The sequence below is a fragment of the Candida parapsilosis genome, contig 005809 (assembly GCF_000182765.1).
Source record: "Candida parapsilosis strain CDC317 annotated contig 005809".
Lineage (NCBI taxonomy): Eukaryota > Fungi > Ascomycota > Pichiomycetes > Serinales > Debaryomycetaceae > Lodderomyces > Lodderomyces parapsilosis.
Window position 1 is genome coordinate 575,146 of NW_023503281.1, and position 26,851 is coordinate 601,996.

Consider the following 26,851-nt stretch of genomic DNA (forward strand, 5'->3'; position numbering starts at 1 on the left):
TGTAAGCATACATTTCCTATTGAACATTAATTTGACATTGTTCTTGCCGTTTTTCATTGTACATTTTCATGACGATGGAAACGTGGTGCAATTCAAACAGAAGACAAGAATAGGCGAATTGAGGAATACAATTGAGACTTGAAACGCTTGGAGTTCCACTAAAAGCGAAAGGAGGGGAGAGATTGAAACCGGTCTGTGCCAAAGCACACCCCATGAGTTACTAGTAACCCAATGCTTCACTGGAATGAGTACCTCCTCAATGCAAGTTGAATTCAACCACTGGGAAGCAAATAAATCTAATAAATGTGGGGTACATAGAATCCGTGTGATAAGTTTGCTTTCGTTTGTGTAGGCTTACTTTTTGGACCTCGTCATCTCATAAGCAACCCTATATACCGTCTCGTACTTTTTCAAATGGAGTCGTACTCAACAAAAGGGTAAAAGAGGGGTGGGGTGAAAACTAGCAAGGTCTTTTTTCAATGTCTCCCTGCATCGAGACGTAGAGGATGTGAAATGTGCGTTGAATCCAACGTACAAACAATTTTCACTTGTATAGAATTTCAAGCCATGCAATCCACAGACTCTGTAACGTTCAATAACAAGTTGTTAAACTTTTATGCTTGAGAGAAAGAAAGGTTACATTTTGTCGATCTCTCGTTTAAACTACTAAAACCATACTAAAGTAGGACGTTTTAGAATTTCAAGGCTTTTTTTCAAAAGGCAAACTGAAAATAAGATTTTGATTTGCGTTTTAATGTAAATGAACAAAATAGAGGGGCTGAAGTCAAGACTTGGTATAAAATAAGATTGGCGGTGTTCCAACTCAAATTAAACTAGAAACACCTTCAGTTGCAAAACAAAGCTACAAGATCGAGTTAATTTTTCTTTTCTTTTTTTTTTTTTATGAATGATGTTGCAACTACAATTTGCATCCATTTACATGAAATTAGACCGAAATAGTGCTTTGTGGTTCGAAAGTAACTTGAATACGTTGTGGGGCTTAATATTCTATAACTCTCTTATAAACAAAGTAGTTTAGAGCACGTTATGTCACAATGTAAGGTTGACCATGATTTATAGAAGCTGCTAATGATTATCAAACTTTACAATCATCATTGATTCACTAAGATTGTGGGGCTTGTTAAAAGACATCGCGCAATTCCAAGTTCAGCAGTGACATGAAGATGAGGTGTTGTAAACTTGGCGAAGTAATTGGCAGCACACACACATCACCTATTAACTGTGGCGACTTATACTAGTCGTGTAAAATTTACAAAATTATTGGGTTGCTACATAAATACGAAGCTGGAATTAGCAAACATTCGAAGCCATTTAGCAGTGTCGTAAAGAGGAAAGTAGTTGGAAAAGCAAGGTAGGTTCAGCAGCTTGCCACCACCTCAAACCAAACGCCTTCATCAGCTTTACTCTCATCTTGAGCTTGATGAGCACACATCCCCACGTTGCTCCTTCATTCTCGTCGTCTCATGTTTTTTTGTGACTCCATTTTTCTCATTCTACGTTTTTTTTTTGATTTCGTGACAAGGTTACACGACTTTGTTTTATCATAATGAGACTTTGCTATTGTCATTCCTTAGTCACAACACCAATAACTGGTGCAGATTTACTCAAGGCCGCTTTGAGCTCTCTTACGCATAAACCATTAGGTCTGTGTTTGTCCACTTTCACGAACAGCAGAGAGCAATGGCAGTTGAGTAGAATAAGCCTTGTTTCAATGTGTTGTACAAAAGTGAAAAAAATACCTTTACAAAATACAAGGGAGAATTTATAAGCTCTGTTATTGTGTAGTGGTGACACTGATAGTCCGATAAGGAAATAATATACAATGCCCTTGTGGACACTCTCAGTGTACATAGCTTCAAAAGCCTCAGAATTCCCAACACGATGGCTGAACTGATTCGGAAGACTAAACACGACATAATACCAAAGTAAAAGCTAAAACGGCGTTTCTCCGCTTTCTTCATCTACTAAATCAAAATTTGGATTGCCCTTTTTCTATCTTTTTTTTTTGTGCTTCATACACACACGCACACAAATATTAAATGCATCAAATGAAGCACAACAACGTGGGTATCAGTAGAGCTTATCAAAGTAACAACGTTCAGAAGCCAAAGATGAAAAAATAATGGTATAAGGCATAGGTGCGGTGGAGGGTGTGCTGACCACTGGAAAGCTTTACTTTGCATTACCCCATCTGACCTCTACGTTTTTTCAAAGAGTGAAAACGTTCTCTTCTTTTATTATTATTATTATTATTATTATTATTATTTTATTTTAGTATGCGGAAAAGGGAGAATCAGCTTTCTTGCCCACAGGCAACCAAATTTATTTCTAAAAAAAAAATCATCAATTCTTTCTCTATCTTGTTTGACTCAAACGTGCAAAATCAAACCATCATAATACAGTGACAACAAAAACCATATATATACATCTAGAGGGATAGTAGGTCCGTCTCTTACTATCTTTGGCAATACAAAGACACACTTCAACGAGTGGTTCAATTCTTTTCTTTTGATTTCGTTTGTTTAAATCATCCAAGCTTCGGACCCCTTGCACCCCCTTTCTCAATCAGAGAGAATACTCAGTCGATTCGTCTTTCTTCACAATACACTCTATCAGAAATGTCACTCCTTACCAACAGGAAACGTCCAAGAGGTTATAGTGAGAATTTTGCCCCACTGCAATCGGCAACTCTCAATTCCTCGTACCAACTGCTGATCCAGCAACAACAAGAGCAACAGCAACAACAAGAGCAACACCGTCAGCAACAACAACACCACGTACAACTGCAATTTTTACATCATCAGCAACAACAACAACAACAATATGACCCTTCGCAGTTTACTCAATCTAGCCAACATGACCCAAGACATCCATTTGAAGGCACGTCAAGCAGTTCATTTGCTCAAAATTCAAACTTTGGATATGATGGTAACTCTGCAGTTGGATTTAGCCCACACATGCAACCCAAAAAATCAAAATTTAGTAATCCCTTCTTGCTGGTTGAAGAGAATGACGCTATTTTAGATGACGGTGAGACAGATGCTTTTGTTTTGGACGATTTGGATGAAGTTGATGGCTTTGGTGGTGGTGGTGATCACGGTACTTGTGGCGATAATGCCATTACGGGAGAGGAAGAAGATGAGTACGATGACGATATCATCATAATCGATGAGAAGGATATTGTACCTAGAGGCAGAAGAAATAACAGTGATTCAATTTTGATCAACCCTGATGCACAAGAAGCTTATAATCTATTCAATGTGAATCAATTTGAAATTGACAAATCCACAAGAACCAAAAAACAGCGAACTAGCTCACTACCTCAATTGCCTCAGGTTAAATGCTTTTACAACAAGCTACCCAATAACTATATCTTGCAAACACCTAAGTTGGGCAATATCAAAGCCAACGTCATACCACATCAGAATAACCTACCGCCATGCGACGATGAAAATGGCCATTACATCATTAAAATTAACGACAATTTTGCCAATCGATTTGTTATTGTCAAGTTGTTGGGACAGGGAACGTTTGGAAAAGTTGTGCAATGCTTTGACAAGGTTAATAGAGAACAAGTGGCAATAAAGATTATACGAAACATCCAAAAATATAGAGACGCAGCCAAGATTGAATTAAGGATATTATCAACGTTGAAAAAGTTTGATAACGCAAACAAAAACCATTGTATCCATTTGCGTGAATGCTTTGACTATCGTGGCCACATTTGCATTGTCACTGATTTGTTGAAGATTTCATTATATGATTTCTTGGAGAATAATAAATTCATTTCATTCCCTGGAAGTCACATCCAAGCAATTTCAAAGCAGTTGATTAGATCCGTCACTTTTCTCCATGATTTGAATTTGATCCATACTGATCTTAAACCAGAGAATATATTGCTACACGATGACTCGTTTACAAAAAAACAATTGTATAGTTCCACCATCAAGAGTGCATTTATGAACCTTGCCACCACTGCCGCCTCGCCAAAGAGCAACACCAAGAGGGTGCCCAAGACATCGAAAGTACTTAAAAACCCATTGATACAAGTTATTGATTTTGGCAGTGCTATTTTTGATGATGAGTACCATTCACTGATTGTTTCTACTCGTCATTATCGAGCTCCGGAAATTGTATTGGGAACTGGCTGGTCTTTTCCTTGTGACATGTGGTCAATTGGCTGCATCCTTGTTGAGCTAATTATCGGTGAGCCCTTATTCAAAACTCATGACAACTTAGAGCATTTGGCAATGATTGAAAAGATTGCCGGTTACAGGATCGATAAAGAGATGGTAAAGTTGTCAAAGTTGAATGAAAATGAATGTGGACTAGAGTACTTCACCAATGAGTATGTCGGTGTGTCTTCAGATGATGACCACTTGTTGCACAACTCTGCACAAGATTCACCCTCGGGTACGACATCTATATCGTCGTCGTCGGTGGATGATGATGATGATGAGGAAGAAGAAGTTGTACGAAATGTGCGTGCTGTGGGTCTTCATAGTGATGCTGGTTACGACCCATCTTTACGTCGTCATCATCATCAACGCGGACGTCGTAATGTGCACCAATTGGAACAACTTGATGATTCTGATTCTGATGATGATGATGATGTTGTTATTTTCGATGAGGAGAGAACTGTAGCCAACTCTTTGACTTTACAGTTCCCAACTGCATCGACCCCACAAAAGTTCATTGACGCCGTGGAAGAGTTGTCAAGAATCGATTTATTCATCAGTTCTCGAATTGGATTAAAGATTAATTTTGATTACTCATTAAATCAAAATTATGAGGAGAATAAACATTTGATAAATTTTGGCAATTTTACATTTTGGTGGTTTTTCATTGACTTGTTGCGGAAGTTGTTTGTCATTAATCCTAGAGATCGAATTACCGCATTGGATGCGTTGAACCATCCGTGGTTTAATTTGGGTATACAAGATGAAGGTACAGTATAGAAGAATGCTTTTGCCGACTTTTTGATTTGGTTCATTGCGGGGGAGAGGGGTGTGTGTGTTGGAATTTGAAAGACTGGTTTGCTATTCGCTGCCACCTCCGTTACTTTTTTAATTTTATTTCTTTATTCAGTTCGTTTTGGTTTCCCATTTTTTTTTTATTTGATACCATTTTTCATGTGATTAGTTTTTCAGTTTTGTTTTACATTACCTACTTACCCTTTTATTGATTGATTATATGTGGGTGTTTAATTCAGTGTGTTTAATTTTGGATTTTATGTGTAGTTTACCATTGTGCTTCGTTTAAGAGAAGAAAAGGGGGCTAAGACTCACACTAAGAGAGCATGTTGAGCCTCTTTTGCCATCGTAATACTAAGCCATTTGCATGATTATTGAATCAGTGCTTTGCATAGGGGCTGAACGGGTAAGTTTTGACGTGAGAGCTTTCAACTGATTGAACAAGTGGCCACCCTCCTTTCCACAAAGTTTTTGACTGCATTTACACTGATGTAATAATAAATGCAGCAAAGATGATCTCAATCTACACCACCATCAATATCGAAATGATCTAGACTCTTGCCTTGCCCTTTTTTTTGGAGTGGAAGAAGAGGGGAGTAAACAAGAACAATAGTTAAATTTCTTTTTATGGCTACATAAAAATATGTTGGCTTTGGAAATAGTGTGCACGTCGTAAATCCATATGACATAACGGTTAAATTATACCCGATGTACACCGTGTAAAAGAGAAACACTACTCAAGGTCATTCATTTTGAACTAGGTTGGACCTCTTTTCTTGGTTTAATCTAATGAGATGTTTTTTAGTTTCATAACGTTCTCGTTTATGAATTTTTCCGAAGCGGAGTTTCGAGAACAATAACAAAAAGAAACGAATAGACGTTAGAAGGAGACAAATCTAGAACAAGCAGCCGTCGTTCAAGTTGTTTGAGTAGTAACATCAAGGAGTGACTGTAACCGTGGTGTAAGACATCGGCAAAAAATGTGACAGTCACGTTTACGAAGAATTGTGTAAAAAGCACACCTGAAGAAGCTTTTTCAATTGTTGTTGTCCCCCTATTTTCAAGAAATTCTAGATTCGTAACATGGTCATAGCTTGAACAAGAAATGTAACAGTTGGCCATAGAGCACAAAAAGATAAAGTCAAATCAGCTTTAGACTGATTCTTAATTGGCTACATACGATAAAGTACAAAAGTAAAGACCATTGGATTCATGAAAATTTTTATTTGGTGAAAAAAAAAAAATTTTTCAACTTTCAAGTGGCACTAAATCTTTGTCGTGCAGGGAACATATATGTATGTCTCAGATTAAAAGTTGTGGTGCGAGAGGATCAAATACGTAGACACAATATGAGCAGATTTACCACATGATGAAAAGAAATTCTTCTTCGTTGTAATCATGCCTCTCGCTGACTTTCCAGATCCGAGCTAAATATGAATATTCTCTAGTTTGCTCAGTAGGAAGTGGAGAATGAGAGACACTCTTCAAATCGTCCGATTGGCCATTTTGCAAATTGTCTCAAAAGGACAATAGGCTGCATTTACGGTTTGCACTTACACTTGCACCACTTATTGGCTATAACTATTTCCTATATTTGTTTTATTGTTCCCAACAAAGCACTCTGCCCCACTCGTTACCTCACCAACGGTTTTTCTGGTGATAGGTTCGTAGCACAAACTCTCTTGTTACTTGTGGAAAGATAAACCTCATACTTCAATAACATTTCTCCTATAGGTTAAAGTATGCACTGCTGCTCAAAAGTGCATTGTGAGCAACCACAAAATCAAAACACCACAAATTACTAGAGAGAGTGTTTCAAAAAAGAAAGACTAGAACTACCACCTTATTCAGATCAGTGGCAAAAGTAGCAGGGCGGGTGTACATACTATGGAGTTAGTGTGGTGGACTTTGATTGAGAATAAAAGCTTTTTCGATGAACGGCACTAAAATATCACTCGCAAAGAGTATAAAGAAAAGCCAGTCAATACCGTTGAAAAGCCAATTCGAATACAACAGATAATGGAGCCACCCAGTACATGGGCTTCTAAGCCATTTGCTAATTGGCCAAGTTTTTATGAAGTTAATTTGACTGGGAGCCAATGGTTGTAAATTCATTTGCAATAGGGTGTGTACCGGTATTCAAAAATTGGTTAAAGCCACACAAAAACGAGAATTTTATTGTGGTCACAATTTTAATTTTGAAAAAAGATGGCAACACACGACCAATTGCCCTATTTTGTGTTCAGTTTCAGTGTTTTCAATTTAACCCTATCCCACCACCTTTTCTTTTTTAAACCTTTTCTTTGCAATTAATTAATTAATTGATTTAATGTAATTACCCAATTAACGGCCCAAAACGGACAAGTAATGACTAATAGGGGAAGTTCCAAGAAAAAGAGTAAGTCCTCATCCTGTAAAATAAGCTTTCACTATTTGGACATCGGTTATTATCTTGTTGAAAGTGAGAAAAAGAAGATCCTGTGATATATTTGGTTTCACCGTGGACTTGAGTGGATCACTCGGTGAGAAATAGGGGGTCGCATTCCTACGGTTGTCGCCTCCTTTAGTTGCTAAGTCAAGTTATTCGCAATTCAACAATAGTGAATCATTTTGTATTCAAAAGGCAACCGACAAATGATCATTACTGGGGGGGGGGGAAGGGGAGCTGTATTTACGTCATTATTTGTCAGTGACCGTTGCAACGTAGTTCCCTGTCATGAAAAAAAAGAAAAAGCAAGGTGGGGAGGGGGGCCTATTATTGGTTTCCATGGTTACAGGTAACAATAATAATTGAAGTATGAACTGCAAACAATTTGCTACCCAATGTCACAAGCGATTCTAGATTCCAAGATCTCTGATATTGTGTTATGCACAGTTGAACCTTAAAGATTAAAAAAATATTATCAGAGACAACACAAAAACAGGGCTAGCTTGGGACCAATTTATCCAATTATGGCGAATTGGTAAATAAAACGATTTTTTATAATAACAATAGGCTCATCTCTATACAGGAATAGACGCCAAAAAAATCAAAAAAAAAAAAAAAAATCAATCAAAAACAATGTCAACTCATGGTTTTGTGTGATATCAGTGCAGTATCCCTTCGTACAGAAAAACAATGCAAAGGCAATGGCAAACAAACTATAAACAATAGAATTATTGTTGGAATGCGTGAAAATTTTTTCAAATCGGGACAAGTAATAAACAAACAGAAGAAAGGGCACTGCCTACTAATTTCATATAAATATATATTTAAGGGTAATCCCGACGATTCATGTTTTTAGTTTGCCCGTTTTTCCTCTTTTGCTTCTTTTTCTTTTCCCCTTATCCCAACGATCAAGCTTATTTACACACTCATTTTAAAGAACGTTCACCGTTAGTAACACTACTACAACAACGTTTACTTACCCAACTATTGTCTTTCCTTATTAACAAGAGTTTCACTTACAAAACTAACTTATACCAATCGTTTATATTTTTAAAAAAAGCTTGAATTAAAATGAAATCATCCGTCTTGAGTTTATTGACTATTGCAGCATCTGCTTTAGCTGCCCCATTGCAACACCAACACCACCACCATCAACAGGAAAAGAGAGCTGCTGTCACTAAGGTTGTTTATGTTGACGGAAGTGGAAACACCGTTACTGGTCCAACTGCTTCAGCCTCAGCTTCAGCTTCAGCTCAATCAACTGTCACTTCATCATCATCTTCTCCCGATGAGACCACCCAACAAGATGAAACATCTTCATCTGTTTCCACTTCATCATCATCTTCTTCTCCTTCATCATCAGAAGATAACTCTTCATCCGAAACTGGTTCATCATCAACTGGTAGTTCCTCAATTGCTGGTGACTTGAAGGCTTTTGTTAACCCAACAGAAAAATTCGAGGATGGTGTCCATTCATGTGACTCCGTTGTTACTGGTCAAGGTGTTATTGCCGTTGATTGGTTGTCAGGATTAAATGGTGGTTGGACTACCATCATGAACCAAAATGGTGACACTTCATCCACCTGTAAGGACGGATACTACTGTTCATACGCTTGTCAAGCTGGTATGTCAAAGACCCAATGGCCATCAGAACAACCAAGCAATGGTATCTCCGTTGGTGGATTGTACTGTAAAAATGGTAAATTGTACAGATCAAACCAAGATGAAGACTACTTGTGTTCATGGGGTTCCAACAATGTACAATTCGATTCACAAATTTCCAAGGATGTTGCCATCTGTAGAACCGATTACCCAGGTTCTGAAAACATGAATATCCCAACTTTGTTGTCTGGTGGTGGATCTGCTCCTGTTGCTGTTGTTGACTCAGACAACTATTACAATTGGAAAGGTGGAAAGACCTCTACTCAATACTATGTCAACAATGCTGGTGTCTCTGTTGAAGATGGTTGTGTTTGGGGATCATCTGGATCTGGTGTTGGTAACTGGGCCCCTGTTGTTCTCGGTGCTGGTACTACCAATGGTAAGACTTACTTGTCATTGATTCCAAACCCAAACAATACTGAGAAACCAAACTACAACATCAAAATCGAAGGTGACGACGTCAATGGTGACTGTAAGTATGAAAATGGAAAATACAATGGTTCTGGATCTGATGGTTGTACTGTGACTGTCAACTCTGGTGATGCCAAGTTTGTTTTCTATTAAGCAAAAATACAAGTCCACTTGAAGAAAAAAGTCTTGTTTACTTGAATTCCTTACTTTTTTGTCGTTTCGTTTCGTATTGAAAATTGGTTTCAATTAGTATCACAGAGATCGGTTACCTTTGCTTTGCTTTTGCTTTGTTTCGGTCTGAGAGAATACCAACATTTAGCGTTGATGCTAAATGATTGTTCACCTTGAATGCTGTATTATTTTTGTTTATTGTTTTTTTTTTTTGATACCATGAATTTTCATACACCTGTTATTCTGTTGATCTACAAAGGTTGATGGAAGAGTTCTTTTGTTTAGATTTATTTTTTTATATTAAATGTTTGCCTTTCAAAATGTATCCGTAGAGAAGCTATAGCTATTTGCATTACCCAAAGGCAACGGAATTGCAGTAACTTATGATCAACTCATCTTTTGTCCTAAACAAGTTATACAAGTCACCAATTCTCTCCTCAGGAGCCGGCAGAAACGAGCTTTGAATGTATAAACAAAGACGAGTCTGCTTAAGCCTCTTACACAAGAATTTGTTTAAAGTGGCAATTGTTTGTGTTGATGAGATTTTAAACACCTTTGGATTGATTGCAATTGTTGATCCAATCGGCTGGAATCGAATACTAATCTTTGCGGTTTCTTCTGATGCCGTCGTTCGAATCGGATCCGCACTGGTGTCTTGTCTCTGCTCGTATTCTTGAAATGTTTTCCCTAATTGCTCCTGTTGGCCAGCGGGAAGCTTGTCCAAGACAACTGATGTAGATAATGGTATGCGTGTTTCCACTTCTTCACCCTTAATCTCTTGAGCGTTGGTCACTCTATCTGACGATAGGCTCGAAGATGAACTGGAGGACAAGTCTGAGGAGTCCCCATCGTCTTCTGGCTCTGATTCTCTTATGTATGACATTGTTATTTCGTCGTCATTGCTATACCCGTCGATTGTTCAATTTTGAAAGTTCCGCCGCGAATCCAAAAAAAAAAAGGAACAAAAAGTCAGAGGTTAAACTGAGACAATCTACTTCTTTTCATCAAAAGGCACACTTCTTCGACTACAATACCAAAATGACTTCCGAATCAGATGAGAAGGTGGACACAATATCAGCCGCTTCAGATATAGAAAGTGAGTCAACTATTAATGAGCCAATTCTGTTTGACAAAATCTTGGAAAGCTTGAAAAACGGAGCAAAGGATGCTATAGCTGATAAAGATTACTTGTCATATAGCACGTTGCTAGATATTCAATTACATGACCCTTCTCGGTACACTTATGATGAAAGGGAGCAACTTATGGCATCCCTCTTGGAAGTATTGCAACTGAATGACACTTTGGTTTACGAAATTGGTTGGGATATACCTAGTATCATCATCCCTTATATAGAATCGGATTTTGATTTTAGTTCCGGGATCAGAGATGCACCATGTGTCTACAAAATTCTCAAAATATTCGAAATATTAGCAATAAAGGGGAACCCAAAGGAGTTATTTTTGAAAAGTTGTGAGTTGTTGGGAACATTAACCTTGAGCGATGTCGCAAGTACTGATTTAGACCACAAGGAAAACTTTTTTGAAATAAAAATGTACAACGTCAATGAATTGATGGCCACTTGCTTGCGCAAAATACCAACGTTGTACCCATCAAGACTCTTGGCCATGGCTGTGGGTGCGTACGTTAATTTGATGTTTAATTTGCAACAGAACCCAGTGTCTCGACCAGCGTATGTGTTTGTGTTGAAAAGAGCTTATAGTTTTGCTAGAAACTATGATCGTGCTCCCCAACCACCAAATGTCAACTATTCCGAATCTGCATTTTTAAAAATACAAGAGGATGAGGATTTTTTGATTAGAAAGTTATTAACTGGTTTTATTACCAATATAATCTACATGGGAACAAGAGCATACACTTCGTCGTTTTCGATGCGTCATTTCAACCATTTGCAAAAATGCTCAGGCAAATCTCTCGATGGTCAACCACCACTCGACACTGCAATTTTTGATAGGTTTTATGAATTGTGTTATCTGTTTGACTTGTACTTGAAAACAATTTTTGAAAAATTTGTCGCAGAGTCGCGTAAATTCGTATACGGAATCAGCCACAAGGAGGAGGATTTCGCTGACTTGTTATTTGAGAGATGTGTTGTTGATTATCAAGCAAATTTGATAACCAGTATTGTGGATAGTGATGCCAAGTCAGTTAATGATTCAATATTAGGAGAGATCATTTTATTCACACAGTTTAAAGCCGACAATGATACGTTTGATACCCCCTTAGTTAAGCTAAGCGATGCGATTAGCATTGCTTTACGGTTGCTCATTCCTCAAATGGTTGAGAAGAGCTTTTTGCATAGGTCATTACAAGATTTAGCTCTTTATTGGATTTGGTATGCGTTACGACAAAATGAGCTCAAGGTTGACTCCAATTATGATGCAAAGAATGATTTGACTTCAATCCCTCAAGAGTACTTGCCCATTTTTTTCCAATGTTTGATTTTTGTTTTCCATCATAGTGAAGTGCCCAGATTCAGATATATGATGTTGACATTGTTGACAAAGTTGTTGATTGTTACTCCTGAATCAGTTGGATATGACTTCATAAAAGATACCATTGAAAACTGTCCTTATGAAGTAATGCGGCCAGCTTTGATTGGTATCTATAAAGAACTTTTGTTGAATCTGAGAACCGATGTCAATGATGTTGATCTGGCTTTAAAAAGCGTTTCTTTGAAGGACGAAAATGGAACTGGCAAAGCTCCTGAGTTGCCTCCTCGAAGGGTAAAGGCTAGTACTTGCTACGCCTTGAGCGAAGAGAAATTCCAAGACATTCTTGAATGGGTCCTCCTAGCTCAGTCTAACGCGTTTATTGAAAATGATGGCGGTGCCAAAATAGATCCAAGTAGACTTCCTACTTTAGCATCAATCTTGAATCTACTCGTGACACTAAGGAGGCATGAGATTGCTATTGCAAGTAACGACAAACTAGAAAAAGTCTTGAAAAGTGTTGAAAGAAATGTTGACTACGTTGCCAAGAACGGTTCAAACCAGTTCGAAAGGAATGCAGCTGGAATGTTGAAGCTTACAATCGAAAGAATCAAAGAATAAATCAAAAATGTCTATATTGTCGATAAACATTACCCACTTTGCAATGTTACTTTTTTTTGAACCCCTTTTTATTGGAGGACCTATCGTCAACCAAAGGGCCCCAATAAACGAAAAACCCTTCTTTAGTACTCGAAATATCTTCTTCGATTTGTAACTCAACGTCATCAATGAATGGATCCTCGAAATCGTATTTACCCACTTTTCGAATCATTTTAATCTCGTGCTGTCGTACCAATTGCTCTTCAGTTAATTCTTTACCTCTTGGAGCAATCGGTAGGACCGAGTTATTTGACTGCTGTGGGGCTTTTTCCTGATCATCACCTACATCGTCATCATCTTCGTCATCGTCTTCATCATCAATCATGTCGTCTATAACCTCAATCGCCGATTTAGCTTTTGGGTGCATGACAGACCAACCATATTTATCTTCCGCTAGTTTTAATACATTGACAACTACTTCAGCCTTTCCAGGTTGTGGGTCCTTGGGATCTAGTAGTGGAATGTTCAATGCCACAATTGGTGGTTCAGCTCTCTCTTTCTCTTTTTCTTTTTCTCTTGGTGTCTTCTCGATTAGCTTTTCCTTTGCTTTATCAGTTTTGCTTGTGGCAGGTGATGATATCGGGGATGCTGTCAGGGTGATGTCCTCACCATCATCGGGATTTAACAAATCAATAACAGTGGGGCCTGCAAGTTTTACGGGTTTCGTGGGAGCCTTTATCGTGTTCATGCCAGTTTGAGGTGGCTTTTTTGTTTCATTCTTGCTTGTATTGGCTGTGTTATCCTCTCTCAGTATATTCAGTTTAGACACTATTGACGGAGGCTGTTGGAGATCTGGTGTACCAGACTTGCGCTTTTTAGTATCGTTTGGCTTAACTGTGCCACTTGGTTTCTTTCTTTTCAACACATTTTGGTTTCTTACATCAGTTGACTGGGACGGAATTGGTGGAGTGGGTGCCAACTCCTCATCGTCCATGTTGATTATAGAGTTGATGGAGGTTTTACTTTTGGGTTGAGGTGACGCAACGGGTTCCAATTGGAATTTTGTTTGGAATTTCTTAACTTGAGCTGATATTGACGGTGGTGGAGAATAAGACAATGATCGCGATTTCGAACTATCTGCTCCGACTATGACATTGGCTTTGGGTTTAGGTATATTATTTCCTAACGTTATTGTATTGTTTGAAGCAACAGCCCCATTATTCGACTTCACTGTGGGGTCAAAGGAAGTTTGAAATTGAGAAACAAGTTGCTGAATCGGGGTATGGACCTGCTTTATATCGCTCCCCTTGCCTTGCAACTTTTTCAAGCTTGGCACATTTGTATTGGTAGATGACGAGTTGGAATCCAAAAGCGACGAAATGGAAACATTTGTACTCATTCCGTGAGACATTGCACTAAATCCTCAACGTTGTGATCTATAGTGGTTTCGGTTTTTTTAAAAAAAAATGGCTGCAAATCGTGTTTATTTTATTGCGGGATCAAAACTTGGTGATTGTCACTGTAATGGGGGAGGGTAGTGTGTAGTGTGTAGTGTGTAGTGAATTTAGCTTTCAATTTGGTTCCAGAATCTGTGTATAGGTTCTGCTTTCCCTTTGCCTGTTGATTTTTTTCCACTTCTGCTGTTTTGCTAAAAAAAATTTGTCATTCCTTTGTACTTTTACACACTACCTCGACAATATATAAGCCAACATTTTTTTGAATTTTTGTTTGTTTTTATTGTACAATTTCAGTGATTGTTAACTATGAGCATGTTTCGCACTCCCCATTTTACGAATGCCAAATTTGCCCATCTTTTTTCTCTTTTGCTGTTTTCTTTTTTTTCGTCTGATTGAGCATGGTAGCGTCGGCAGTTGGGGGCGCAAAAAATAATATAACATAGGCAGTTACTGGATGCAGGACCCGGCTAAACTATTCGTAAGCTTAGTGGAGTTCAACTCAGAGCTGATCGAAACTAATAAGCTTTATAGTTGATAATACTTTATACAATGTAATTGGGTTAAGTGGTCAAAACAATTATGCAGGGTATCATCGTATGAGACTTGAGAATTCTGCCCTAGAAATTTTGAAGTAATATTGTTGCAAAATTATGATTATGCCTTGAATCACCTCACACATAGACATCAACTAGGTCATATATGTTGGCAAATGAGAGCCTCCAATTTTATTCTTTAAGCAGTATCCCCTATATTTAACCTACACAATACAAAATTAACATATACCGTTGTCTAATATTGTTCTCCCTATACCCTCATACACTAGCAACACGAGCTCGTACCTTGATTTTTATCGTCATTCTCAATCGTAATGTTTATAGTTTCTGGTTTATCTGCATTAGCCGGTTCCCTATTCTCGTCATTTTCATCATTGTTAAAGTCAGGCAAAGATTGGGCAATTTTCTTAAATAATAGCTTGACATTGTGATTAGCTTTTGTTGACGTCTCTATGAAAAATTTAGACCCAATCTTATTATGCAATTGCTCCACTTCTTCGACGCTCACTTGCCGTTTGGTACTAGCTAGATCCAGCTTGTTGCCCACTAGCACAATCACCACATCATCGCCTCTTTCCACTTTAACATCCTTGATCCACTTATCGAGATTTAAAAATGACTTTTTGTTTGTTATATCGTAACATATTACCGCTACATGCGAGTCACGAATGTATGAAGGAATCAACGATCGAAATCTTTCTTGTCCTGCTGTATCCCATAATTGTAATCTCACAGTCTTCCCTTCTTCAAGGTACATGGTTTTACTTAAAAAGTCAATCCCTATTGTAGTTGCATATGTCTCGTCAAATGTATCGTACATAAACCTCGTAATAAGAGAGGTTTTACCAACACTTTGATCTCCTAAAAAGACAATCTTGTATTTCTTGAGGATATTTGTTTTGTCCGAGCTCATTGTAGTCATGTGTATGTAATAGAAGGTTTCGTTAAAATGAAATGAATGATATATGCACTCGGACCAATATTTGAATTTGCTAATGAATGAAGCTGGTCAGCAGGATCCAGTTGTTGGTGACACTGTTGGACTTAAAACAATAATTTTATTTTTTTCTTTTGTCGTTTTTTTCCAGCAATCACTCAAAAGAGGGAAAACAGAAAGAGAAAAAAAAAAAAGTCTAGACACAGTGAAATCGGGATCTTTTCAAACTTACAACATCATCAAAGGCAAGATGGAAGATGCAGAATTGAATGCCATTAGACAGGCGCGTCTAGCTGAGCTACAAAAGACCTCTGGTGGAGGGAGCTCCAGCTCTTCGACGGCACTGGGCCAACAGCAAGAACAACAACAAAGAGCAGCCAATGACATGACCAGTGCTATTTTGGGGAAAGTATTGGAAACTGAAGCACGAGAGAGATTGAGTAGGGTGAGAATTGTGAGGCCAGATAGGGCACAAGCGGTGGAAAACTACATCATGAAGTTGTATTCAATTGGACAAATAAGGCAAAAATTGAGTGAAAAGGACATTGTGGAAATACTTGATGGTCTAAGTAGAGACACCCAGCAAAAACAACAGTCCAAAATTGTATATAATAGAAAGCAAACCCTTGATGACGATGACGAAGATGATTTTTTTGATTAAATGGAGTCAAAGTCGTCGCGAGGAATGGATATGTATCACAAGGATACAGCGGCGGTTGAACTTTTGAGAGATTGAATTATGGAAGCCTCTTTGTAGCATGTTTAGGAGAAGTGATGAAGGAAGAAGAAAGTGTATGTCCATGAGCTTCATCTGATATGTGATTGTAAAGCCCAATGAGATTGAACGCGACACATTGAAATCTTTTTGTGACATCTCTTCAATTCTTTATTTATTTTTGTTTACACTTTATGGGTTACATAGATTAGTCCACTTTTACTTCCACGGTCAACATGTCTAATATCCAAGTGGTAGTTAGGTGCCGTGGTAGAAATCAACAAGAAGTTGCGGCAAGGTCTCCAATTGTGCTAGATCTAACAGATGATACTTATTCCATCACAGAGCCATATGTGTCAATTAATCATCCTTCTAGCTCCAGCAATAATGTCCTTGGGAAGACAATCAATTCACTGGATATAACCACGAATGCTTCCAAGAGGGCTTACAAGTTTGATCAAGTGTATGGGTCACAGGCCGATCAAGGGTTAGTGTATTCCCATGTTGCACTTCCACTATTATCAAATTTTTTGGAGGGAACGAATGTATCCATAATGGCATATGGTCAAACAGGAACAGGAAAGACGTACACCATGTGTGGTTTCAACAACAGTAACAAAATGGATGAATTGCCTTTACCCGAAGTTGCTGGAATCATACCCAGGACATTGTTTGAGCTTTTTGAAAAGTTGGAGTACATGGGTGACGACTACATGGTGAAAGTGTCGTATTTGGAAATATACAACGAGGAACTAACAGATTTACTACTGAATCACAGTAAAAAGTTGCGGATACACGAGAGAGTAAACTCATTATCAAATGTTGGTGCCTCTCGGAAGTCAATAAGTATACAAAATTTATCCGAGCTTTGCATCAACAATTATGCCGAGGGCATCAAGTTGTTAAAGATGGGATTCAATAAGAAAAAAACGGCAACCACAAATATGAATGAGACATCTTCTCGGTCTCATACGATCTTTAGCATACAATTGTATCGAAAAGATACAAATGATGCATCAATATATAGAGTTTCAAAGATGAATTTGGTTGATTTAGCAGGATCAGAGAACATTAGCAGATCTGGATCAATTGTGAAAGAAGCTGGTGGAATAAACCAATCATTGTTGACTTTGGGAAGAGTGATTAATGCTTTAAACGATTCAAAGCTATCTCAGCACATTCCTTATAGAGAATCAAAACTTACACATATACTACAAGACTCGCTTGGGGGTGGTACTAAAACTACGCTAATCGCGACTGTGTCTCCAGCTCAGATCAACGCCATGGAGACTTGCTCTACTCTAGATTATGCAAGCAAGGCAAAGAACATTAAAAACACACCGCAAAATGGCCACGACTCAGAGATTATTTTGAAAAAGATTTTGGTCAAAAATTTAACAAGCGAGATTAGCCAGCTAAATCTGGACTTGATGGCGACCAGACATAAAAATGGTATCTACTTGGATCAAAAGAGCTACAAAAATTTGCTTTTGGAAACCGAGTCCTTGAAAACGCAATTGAAGGAGAGTTCGTTGAGAACAGAACTGTTGAGTAAGAAATGTGATGTCTTGGAGCAGCTGAACATTCAATGCAAGGAGGAGCTATCAAAGGTTTTGTCTCAGAATGAAGTCATCAGTAACAAAGTCTGCATTATTGAGTCAAAATTGCGCGATTCTAATTTACAATTGTCCCATAAAGACGCCAAAATTGATTCCTTGACAGCAAAGTTGAAACTGGTCCTCGAAAAATCCACAAACTCAGCCACGATGTTAACTTCCCTTCTATCGAACCATCTAAATGCGTCTGTAAACTTACTCAGTGATACTATTGACATGCAATCAAACTCAATTGCCGTGAATGCCATGGATGAATTCCAAAAAAAGTTTCAAAGAGATTTGCAAAGCTTCAAAGAGGACCTTCGGTCAAATTTGCAATTACATAATGCGAGTATACAAGACAAGGTGAATGGAGATTTGAAGCCAACGTTTGATTCCTTGCTGGAAAGTATGACCAATTTGTACTCTCTTCATAAAAGACTGCACAGCAATATGCGAGAAGTTTTGACGGGCTTGAAGGTTGCGAATGGAAAACTAGCTCGGTACTTGAATGAAGATTGTTTGATTGGAATTGAAGAAACTATACGGAAAAAGCACGAAAAGGTTTTACAAAACAATTTCACAACATTTTGCGACAACATTAAGCTGATGATAAGCAATGAAATTGAGAAATCGATTTTGAACGCGGTGAAAACCACTGGTGCCGCAACTCACGATGAGCTAACAAAACAAAGAGCACAAGTTGCTACGTTTACCAGAAGTTGGAAGAGCCAGATAGATGAGATTGTCCCAAACATTGAAAAAGAGTTACGGGATAGTAATCAGGTTTTCGAAAACTCAAGTGACAAGTTGCGTGCACTTTATGCCAAGGGTTCTCAGAGTGTTGAGTCTATATCAAGAGAAACATTGAACTTTCCCCTTGACAAATTACCTGACTCTTCTGAGCTTTCCACAATAAGTAATACTATCAAATCTTCTAATGATACAATTTCACAAAAGTTGCAAGATATCAGCTCCAACCTAACTCAAATTCAGCAATTTGATGCTAAAAGTGCCTTTGAAATTTCTCCACTAAAATCAAAACTTGATCAGTCACCACTGGGTAATTCCTATATGAATCAAAAATCATTACACCCGATGCGTAGACGTGCACTTTCATTGTCACCAGTGAAATCCAGTAGAGCACTGACTCCATCCAAAATTCCCACTATAAAACGGCTGAATACTAATGTCACTGATGACGACAGACCCAAAAGACGAAAGATTTTTCTGTCACTATCCAATGTATTATAACAGTAAAGAGTTAGTTGCTGTATTCAACTATGTAATATATAATTTACCATTTGTATCTCTAAAGAAGGCCATGTCCCTATAAATCTATGCTTTCCGTACGTTGGTAGCGTTGTTGTAACTCGGTTCGCGGAGATCCAAATTTGACACCCAGTCCGTTTTTAACAAAATTCCGCTCATAGGCCCAACACAAATCAACATTAGAGCATTACGTGATACCCCCGATTTAACTTTTTCATCATCGACCTTTTCCTCCTCACTCAACCCCACCAATACATGTTGATATCGAGCATGGACAAAACAACTCAATATATTGTCGGGTACACCTCGATATCCGTGGCACTACTAAGTTGGTCTGTATACGACTCACTATCCAAATCATTTAACTACATCATGTTTATCATTGAATTTACCGACGGGTTGAAACTAGGTATATTTATCAACTCGATTGTGTTTGTCTTCCTTGTTTTCAATAAGGTGTTGCAAGTATTGTTGTTTGGCACACTTCGGATGATTGAGGTTGAGCATTTATTAGAGAAACTACCCATATTCGCCATCAACTTATTTCTCAACCTAGCTACTGGGGACAACAATATCTTATTGAATGTATTGCTCATGGGGATTGCCATGACATTTAAAGTGGTTCACGTCATAATGTTTGATCGCTTGGACCTCTTAAATCTTCAAATCTATAACAGATTGAATGACGACGAATTTGGCGATCGTATTGAGTTGAAGGACGTCATCAGGTACTACGTTAGCCTGACCAACTTCTGGCTCAACATTGCGCTTGTGGTGATTGACTTTATTGTGGCAAAGTTTTTAGTCTATGATGTGTTTCAAGGTGTTAATTCATTCACATGTTTGTTATTTGGTTTTCAATTTGCCGTTCAAGGAGTTGAAGCATTGACTAATTTTGCCAAGTTGATGTTGGGATTTTACGAGATAGTGTTCTATAAAGTAAAGAGGAACAACCGGGAAGTCGAGAGGGAAAGGGAACTCGCAAGAGAAACTTCTGAAGAAGCTGAAGAAGCTGAAGAAGCTGAAGAAGCAGAAGAAGCTGAAGACGCGGAAGTGGATGTTGAGGATGCAGAAACGGACGAAATTGAGGTGGAGATTGATAATGATGATGACAATGAACTTGACTATGTGTGGGAGAACAAACCGTACTATAGCAAAGCCATTGACATTTCATCAGCATTGCTAACGGCAATTTCATATGTTTGCTTCATTTATCTTTTGACAATCCACTCAAGATTGTCATTACCCTTGTCGATGCTTCAAGGAACGTATTCGTCGTTGAGGAAAGCCTGGGTTCAAGTGTCTCAACTTTTATCACTCATTGAATCATCTAAGCGATTGGATACTCAATTACTTAATGCTACCAAAGAAGACTTGGAAAAATCAGACAATTCTTGCTTGATTTGTCTTGATGATATGTATTCAGTTGAAGAGTATCACCGATTATTTAAAAAGCCACAAGCGCCAAGAAGAGTGCCTAAGAAGTTGCAATGTAACCATATTTTGCATATGGGATGCTTGAAAGAATGGTTGGAAAGATCCGATAGCTGCCCGCTTTGTAGGCGAAAGGTGTTTGGCCCGAATAATGCAGGCGCCCGAGCTCAACATCGCGCAGAGGAACAACAAGATGCTAACGCTCAACCACAACCTGAGGATCAACCGAGACAAGAAGATCCTATACCGCAACAACAGCCGCAACCGCAGCCTGAGCCAGAACACAGAGCTGAACTTCCACAACCAACTCCGACTACAACAATGCCAACAACACGACATAACTACAATCTTGCAAGTCCCGGATCCGACAACGATACAGCAAGTATAATTGCTACTGTGGATCGCCAAACCGAGATACTAAGAAATTCTGCTGTCTCACATGTTGCTCCGATAGAAGGAAGCTCAAGGGATGTAGAACCAACGAGTGCAGTGCCGGCACAAACATCAACCACTATGGCCTCCTCAACTTCCACCTCAGCAGCAACAACTAATCGTTCTAGTGAATTACTATATCAAACCATTAATCTACCTTCTTCTGCAGTGATTCCACCAGATTGGGTTCTACTTCCCTTGGAACAGACAGAGGAAGAAAATGTCGATTACAAGGTGAGTTTATCGACTGAACTTAAAGCGAATTTGAGGATTCTTGAAAAGGGCGGGAATAGGGATTTGAAGTTTTACGACATTCCAAGTGATGACTAAAAAACGGTGTATGTATACATGTATGTATTAAAGTCTATAATGCGTTACTAGTGCTAGTTACTTGACTGTCCTTCTTTAGCTTTTTATGCTTATGCTTATACTTGTGCTTCTTTTCTTTTTTATGACTCGAGTGTTTCTTGACCTTGTGATCCGATGATGGCGACTTCGTCTTATCATGCCACTTCGACGTCGACTTCCTTCTCACCTTCCACTTGGCATCCTCTTTGAGTCGTTTTTGGTGCAATTCGAGACTGTTTCTTCTGTCATTAAAGCTGCTGGCGAGGGAGTCTTCGATGCTTTCATCGACCTCAGACACTACTGAAGCTGAGTAGTTGCCAGCACCTAGCGTATTACCAGTTGTGTTTGAGTCAATGATATGTTGCAGATCGAAGGGATGTGCTTGTCTAGTATCATGAGCTTCAGTCCTTTCAAAATTGCTTTCAAGCTCAATCACGTAAGGTTCTGCTTTTTTAAAGTGCTCGTTGTCGTCCAGTGGCATAACATCATCATCAATTTGAGACCATTCTTCATCCCAATCGTTTTCTACTGGCACTTCCTTCTTGGAAGTTGCCATTGATTGATTTCCGTTCATTATGTTGTTGGGCTTTTCGATTTGATTTATGACGGGAGCATCTAAACTTGATCTCATAGACACATCACCGTCCTCGATTTGAGACCACTCCAAGTCGTAATCAGTGACATTTGAATCAAATTTGTCACTCAGTGTGTTCACACCGTGCTTGCTCGAACTCGTTTCAACATCCTCCAAAGTTTTATCTACAAGCTTTTGGTTTATGGATTCTCCACTCAGCTCCAAACCCAGTTCAGCATCGTCATTGTGGGTCCATCTCAATTCGAGATGCACATCATTGTCGTCTACTTGTGAATCAGCTAAAGAACGATACATTTGTTTCACCAGACCAATTCCTTTATGCTTCGCATCATCTACCCAAGACGCGGCCAAATCTTTTTCGGCTCCACCATCGCTCATCGGTGCGTCGATATCTTCATGGTCGGACTCTATCTGTTCCCAATTATCTTCATCTTCTTCCAAGTTTGCATCATTCGTATCATTCATCTCGTTTTGATTGCCTTCATCGATGAGAATTGTGTCATCAATATTGAGGAAGGCGCTATCATGCTGTGTAGGTGACTCATGATGAATCCCCTTCTCTTGAAGGTTTTGAAGTTTTTGAAGCGTGTCTTTCTCTTCCTCAGAGTCCGAGGTAATGGCTTCCCACTCATTATTACCATCGACTTGAGTCTCGGCTTCCATTCCAAAAGATTTGTTTAATCTGTTCTCCATCACATCTCCGTCCTCTTCTGAGTCTGATCGTATCTGAGACCAGTCATCGTCCGCATCAGGATCAGCTATGTCTTCCACCGCTTCAGGGACTCCAAAGTTATAGTCCATGTTCTTGTTATTTTTGTTTTGGGTTGAAGTTTCAATTGGAGCCATAGCTTCATCGTCATCCAAAACAATTTCATTCCAAACATTTGTCTCCTCCACATCAGGAATGGTGTCAATAATGGTTGTTCCATTTGCCTTCACCTTTTCATCATTATTGGACTTTTCAATCTCATACAATTTTTCAACAATCATCTCCCATTGTGTTCGAAGCTCGGTAAATGGCAAATCAAATTCAAACTCTTTGCACTTGTTCAGATTCAGCTCAATTTTCTTCCAGTTCGTACTGAGCAAATTAAGGCACTCTTTTGTTGACCGATATGTTGCTCCTGTCTCGCTGAACTTATCCAAATCGTGCTGCAATGCAAAGTGGTTCACTACTGTACAGCATTGACACAAGTAACATAACGCAGCAATAAAATACAACACCCCTTCCTTATGGTATGGAGGCTCCAAGATTAATTCTAAAATCTTGTTCAAGATTTGCTCGTATTCTTGTTGCACAAATAAATGCCAAAGAGAAGTAATCAAATACATGGGTGTTAATGAGCGTGTTCCTGATCTCCAAGCTGGCGCAATAGCTGACCTGTCGCTCCGCTCAATCGAGATTGTGTTCCGGTAGCTCACGGTATAAAAAGAATTCAAGTAGTTGAAAAATTTGGTTACCCTCATCGTTGCTGGCTGCTCCTTGTTCTTTGTTCCTAGTTGTGTTAGGATCTCGATTCCCAATGGCCAAAGTTGTCGTATATCAACCATAGGAAATCTTATTATAATGCAAAATAGTTTGTAAGATAGCTCCCAATTTTGTCGTAGAATGTTGATATGCAATAAAGTATTCATGTTGTTCAAGTGCCGATTGAGAACGGAATGAGTGGAGCTTGTCGATTGATTAGGCAATATTTCCATTCCGCTAGATTCAATGATGAATTGAGCTTTGATAGAAGTGTTTTGAACATCAAAATTTTTTGTTATTTGGTCGAGTTTTGCACTAGATATGATATTGTATTCATCATACTCTTCGTCATCAAGATTGTCGTCCACTTGCAACTTTAGCTCCACATCATCCTCATTTATATCATCTGGTACCAGCTCATCTAGAAAACGGTAAATATTTGTAGACAACCTATCGTTATTAAACTGAGTGTCATCGTAATCAGGCTTACTTTTTATTTTTCTCTTCCCATTTGGTTTTGATCTCTTCCCCTCTTGGGAGACGGCCCTGTGCCATAATTCGAATGTTTCCTCTGGTTTCAATCTTTGTCGAAGTTCATCATGTATCAATTTTAGTACGTATCGTTTCACTTCAGGATGTCGTAATTTCTTCTTTTGCAAGTGTGTTGATGTTTGGTAGATACTTTCTAATCTTTTTAGCTCTACATATTTTGATATTAGTTGGGTTTTGTTGCGTTTAGTCCGTCGTAGTTTGTGATCGGTGTCTGTTATATCTTCAAATATCATAAATGGATGTCACTGGCTGAATCAGTTGCTATATCATGTTCATTAGCTTTAGTAAATAATTGATAAAAACTGAAATGGGTTTTTGTATGTTTTTGTTTTGTAGATTTTTTTTTTCCAGTGATGAGATCAAAACTGGATCTTCGAGCCCATATCATTGATTGACATAAACACTAATACATTATGTGAATGATAGAAAACCATTGAGTATTGTGAAGTTTACAAAATTCAAGCTTTCAGTTGTCCGGTTGGCTACAAAACAGCCAGCACTTTGTTGCAGGTGAAGCCCTGTTAGAAGTGGATTTTTCTCGGTGATAGTTCTCAACAGTTTGCCGACAAGTTTAAACAGCGAGCACTCAAGAATGGCGCTTGTGGCAACGCAAAAACATTAGAAGGTACATGAGAGAAGACGTAGTGCATTCGAGTGAGGGTTTTAGTTCAGTCCATTTAAAATACTTTAATTATGGTTTATTTTTATTTTTGTTTTTTTTTGTTTTTTTTGCAACCAATTCGCGCCATCTTCGTTCCTTTGCGACCTAAATAACTCCCCCCAAGTGTTTATCAATTGCGAGCGACGCTAGTAAAACCGCCGGGCCGATGCTATGTGCAAAACTTTTCTGAATTTTTTTTTCTGTTGGCTCTGCTCAATTCTCTCAACGTGCTTAGAATTTTCTGGAAGTTTTTTTTCCACATTTGCACGCACTTCTCATTCAAATAAAAAGAATCTAGTTTTTTTCAAATTTTCCATACTCTTCGTATCCCCCAACTTCTACACAAACTACAACACCAATAGAAAAAGAGATCAAACATGTTGAAGGCTAACCATAGACAATTACATCAAGCCACAAAGACTTTTATTCGTCATGCTTCTTACAACCAATTGCAGTTCGGTATCGAAGGGAGAGCTGCATTATTGAAAGGTGTTAATACTTTGGCTGATGCTGTTTCCGTTACCTTGGGACCTAAAGGTAGAAATGTTTTGATTGAACAACAATTCGGTGCTCCAAAAATTACCAAGGATGGTGTCACAGTTGCAAAATCCATCACTTTGCAAGACAAGTTTGAAAATTTAGGGGCTAAATTGTTGCAAGAAGTTGCTTCCAAAACAAATGAAAGTGCTGGTGACGGTACAACATCTGCTACGGTTTTGGGAAGATCAATCTTCACTGAGTCAGTTAGAAACGTTGCTGCAGGATGTAATCCAATGGATTTGAGAAGAGGTTCACAAGCCGCAGTTGATGCTGTTGTTGACTTTTTGCAAAAGAACAAAAAGGAAATCACCACAGCTGAAGAAATTGCCCAAGTGGCCACAATTTCTGCCAATGGTGATAAAGCTATTGGTGATTTGATTGCATCTGCCATGGAAAAGGTTGGTAAAGAAGGTGTCATCACCATCAAAGAAGGTAAAACATTGGAAGATGAATTGGAAGTAACCGAAGGTATGAAGTTTGACCGTGGTTACATTTCCCCATACTTTATTACAAACACAAAAACTGGAAAAGTTGAGTTTGAAAATCCATTAGTTTTATTATCGGAGAAGAAAATCTCTAGTATTCAAGATATTCTACCATCTTTGGAAATCTCCAACCAAACTAGAAGACCATTGTTGATTATTGCTGAAGACATCGATGGAGAAGCTTTAGCTGCTTGTATTTTGAACAAATTGAGAGGTCAAGTGCAAGTTTGTGCCGTTAAAGCTCCAGGATTCGGTGATAACAGGAAAAACACCTTGGGTGATATTGCCATTCTCACTGGTGGTACCGTATTTACCGAAGAATTGGATATCAAGCCAGAAAATGCCACCATTGACTTGCTTGGTAAGGCTGGTTCAATCACTGTCACTAAAGAAGATACTGTTGTACTTAATGGTGAAGGAGCCAAGGAAAACATTGAACAAAGAGTAGAGCAAATAAAATCCGTTATTGATGATTCACAAACCACTGAATACGAAAGAGAAAAATTGCAAGAGCGTTTGGCCAAATTGTCTGGAGGTGTAGCTGTTATTAGAGTTGGTGGATCATCTGAAGTTGAAGTTGGTGAGAAAAAGGATAGATATGATGATGCACTTAATGCTACCAGAGCTGCTGTCGAAGAGGGTATTTTACCAGGTGGTGGTACTGCTTTAATCAAAGCAGTTCCAGTATTGGAAGATTTGAAATCAAAGAGTTACATTTTTGATCAAAAATTGGGTATTCAAATTATTCAAAGAGCAATTACTCAACCATGTAAGCAGATTATGGACAATAGTGGTGTACAATCTGAAGTTATTGTTTCAAAAGTTGAAGAGAATCCCGAATTTACGTGGGGTTACAATGCTGCCACAAACGAATATGGTAACTTGATTCAACAAGGAATCATTGATCCATTTAGAGTCGTCAAGAGTGGGTTGACTGATGCCGTTGGTGTTGCATCTCTTTTGGCCACTACTGAGTGCGTTATTGCACAAGCTGGAAAAGATGAACCAGCTGCTCCAGGAGGAGCCCCACCAATGTTCTAAGCACATGATGTGGAAAAAAGTAACAAGTTAGCAAGTCCTGTCTATAGT

General features: G+C 38.6%; 11 protein-coding genes across 11 annotated transcripts; 7 read left to right on the forward strand and 4 right to left on the reverse strand. All coding sequences in view use genetic code 12, as the record gives it.

Annotated features, from left to right (window-relative positions):
* Nucleotides 1-2,639: 2,639 nt before the first annotated feature.
* Nucleotides 2,640-4,979, forward strand: KNS1 (serine/threonine protein kinase; the record flags this gene model as incomplete). Its single annotated transcript, XM_036809156.1, has 1 exon — nucleotides 2,640-4,979. The coding sequence occupies one exon, from the start codon at nucleotides 2,640-2,642 to the stop codon at nucleotides 4,977-4,979; it is 2,340 nt and encodes a 779-aa protein (XP_036665821.1).
* Nucleotides 4,980-8,493: 3,514 nt separating this feature from the next.
* On the forward strand, nucleotides 8,494-9,648 carry SIM1 (SUN family protein; the record flags this gene model as incomplete). The annotated part of the gene is made up of 1 exon (XM_036809158.1): nucleotides 8,494-9,648. One exon carries the CDS (start codon nucleotides 8,494-8,496, stop codon nucleotides 9,646-9,648), a length of 1,155 nt encoding a protein of 384 aa, XP_036665822.1.
* A 370-nt stretch (nucleotides 9,649-10,018) lies between these two features.
* CPAR2_202960 (uncharacterized protein) lies at nucleotides 10,019-10,549 on the reverse strand (the record flags this gene model as incomplete). The annotated part of the gene is made up of 1 exon (XM_036809159.1): nucleotides 10,019-10,549. One exon carries the CDS (start codon nucleotides 10,547-10,549, stop codon nucleotides 10,019-10,021), a length of 531 nt encoding a protein of 176 aa, XP_036665823.1.
* A 155-nt stretch (nucleotides 10,550-10,704) lies between these two features.
* On the forward strand, nucleotides 10,705-12,738 carry YBP1 (Ybp1p; the record flags this gene model as incomplete). The annotated part of the gene is made up of 1 exon (XM_036809160.1): nucleotides 10,705-12,738. One exon carries the CDS (start codon nucleotides 10,705-10,707, stop codon nucleotides 12,736-12,738), a length of 2,034 nt encoding a protein of 677 aa, XP_036665824.1.
* A 46-nt stretch (nucleotides 12,739-12,784) lies between these two features.
* HPC2 (Hpc2p) lies at nucleotides 12,785-14,128 on the reverse strand (the record flags this gene model as incomplete). The annotated part of the gene is made up of 1 exon (XM_036809161.1): nucleotides 12,785-14,128. One exon carries the CDS (start codon nucleotides 14,126-14,128, stop codon nucleotides 12,785-12,787), a length of 1,344 nt encoding a protein of 447 aa, XP_036665825.1.
* Nucleotides 14,129-14,993: 865 nt separating this feature from the next.
* On the reverse strand, nucleotides 14,994-15,641 carry CPAR2_202990 (Rab family GTPase; the record flags this gene model as incomplete). The annotated part of the gene is made up of 1 exon (XM_036809162.1): nucleotides 14,994-15,641. The coding sequence occupies one exon, from the start codon at nucleotides 15,639-15,641 to the stop codon at nucleotides 14,994-14,996; it is 648 nt and encodes a 215-aa protein (XP_036665826.1).
* Nucleotides 15,642-15,693: 52 nt separating this feature from the next.
* CPAR2_203000 (uncharacterized protein) lies at nucleotides 15,694-16,326 on the forward strand (the record flags this gene model as incomplete). Its single annotated transcript, XM_036809163.1, has 1 exon — nucleotides 15,694-16,326. One exon carries the CDS (start codon nucleotides 15,694-15,696, stop codon nucleotides 16,324-16,326), a length of 633 nt encoding a protein of 210 aa, XP_036665827.1.
* Nucleotides 16,327-16,616: 290 nt separating this feature from the next.
* On the forward strand, nucleotides 16,617-19,229 carry KIP1 (Kip1p; the record flags this gene model as incomplete). The annotated part of the gene is made up of 1 exon (XM_036809164.1): nucleotides 16,617-19,229. One exon carries the CDS (start codon nucleotides 16,617-16,619, stop codon nucleotides 19,227-19,229), a length of 2,613 nt encoding a protein of 870 aa, XP_036665828.1.
* A 288-nt stretch (nucleotides 19,230-19,517) lies between these two features.
* CPAR2_203020 (E3 ubiquitin-protein ligase) lies at nucleotides 19,518-21,443 on the forward strand (the record flags this gene model as incomplete). The annotated part of the gene is made up of 1 exon (XM_036809165.1): nucleotides 19,518-21,443. One exon carries the CDS (start codon nucleotides 19,518-19,520, stop codon nucleotides 21,441-21,443), a length of 1,926 nt encoding a protein of 641 aa, XP_036665829.1.
* Nucleotides 21,444-21,477: 34 nt separating this feature from the next.
* RRN11 (Rrn11p) lies at nucleotides 21,478-24,309 on the reverse strand (the record flags this gene model as incomplete). Its single annotated transcript, XM_036809166.1, has 1 exon — nucleotides 21,478-24,309. The coding sequence occupies one exon, from the start codon at nucleotides 24,307-24,309 to the stop codon at nucleotides 21,478-21,480; it is 2,832 nt and encodes a 943-aa protein (XP_036665830.1).
* Nucleotides 24,310-25,114: 805 nt separating this feature from the next.
* On the forward strand, nucleotides 25,115-26,803 carry HSP60 (chaperone ATPase; the record flags this gene model as incomplete). Its single annotated transcript, XM_036809167.1, has 1 exon — nucleotides 25,115-26,803. The coding sequence occupies one exon, from the start codon at nucleotides 25,115-25,117 to the stop codon at nucleotides 26,801-26,803; it is 1,689 nt and encodes a 562-aa protein (XP_036665831.1).
* Between the last annotated feature and the right edge of the window lie 48 nt (nucleotides 26,804-26,851).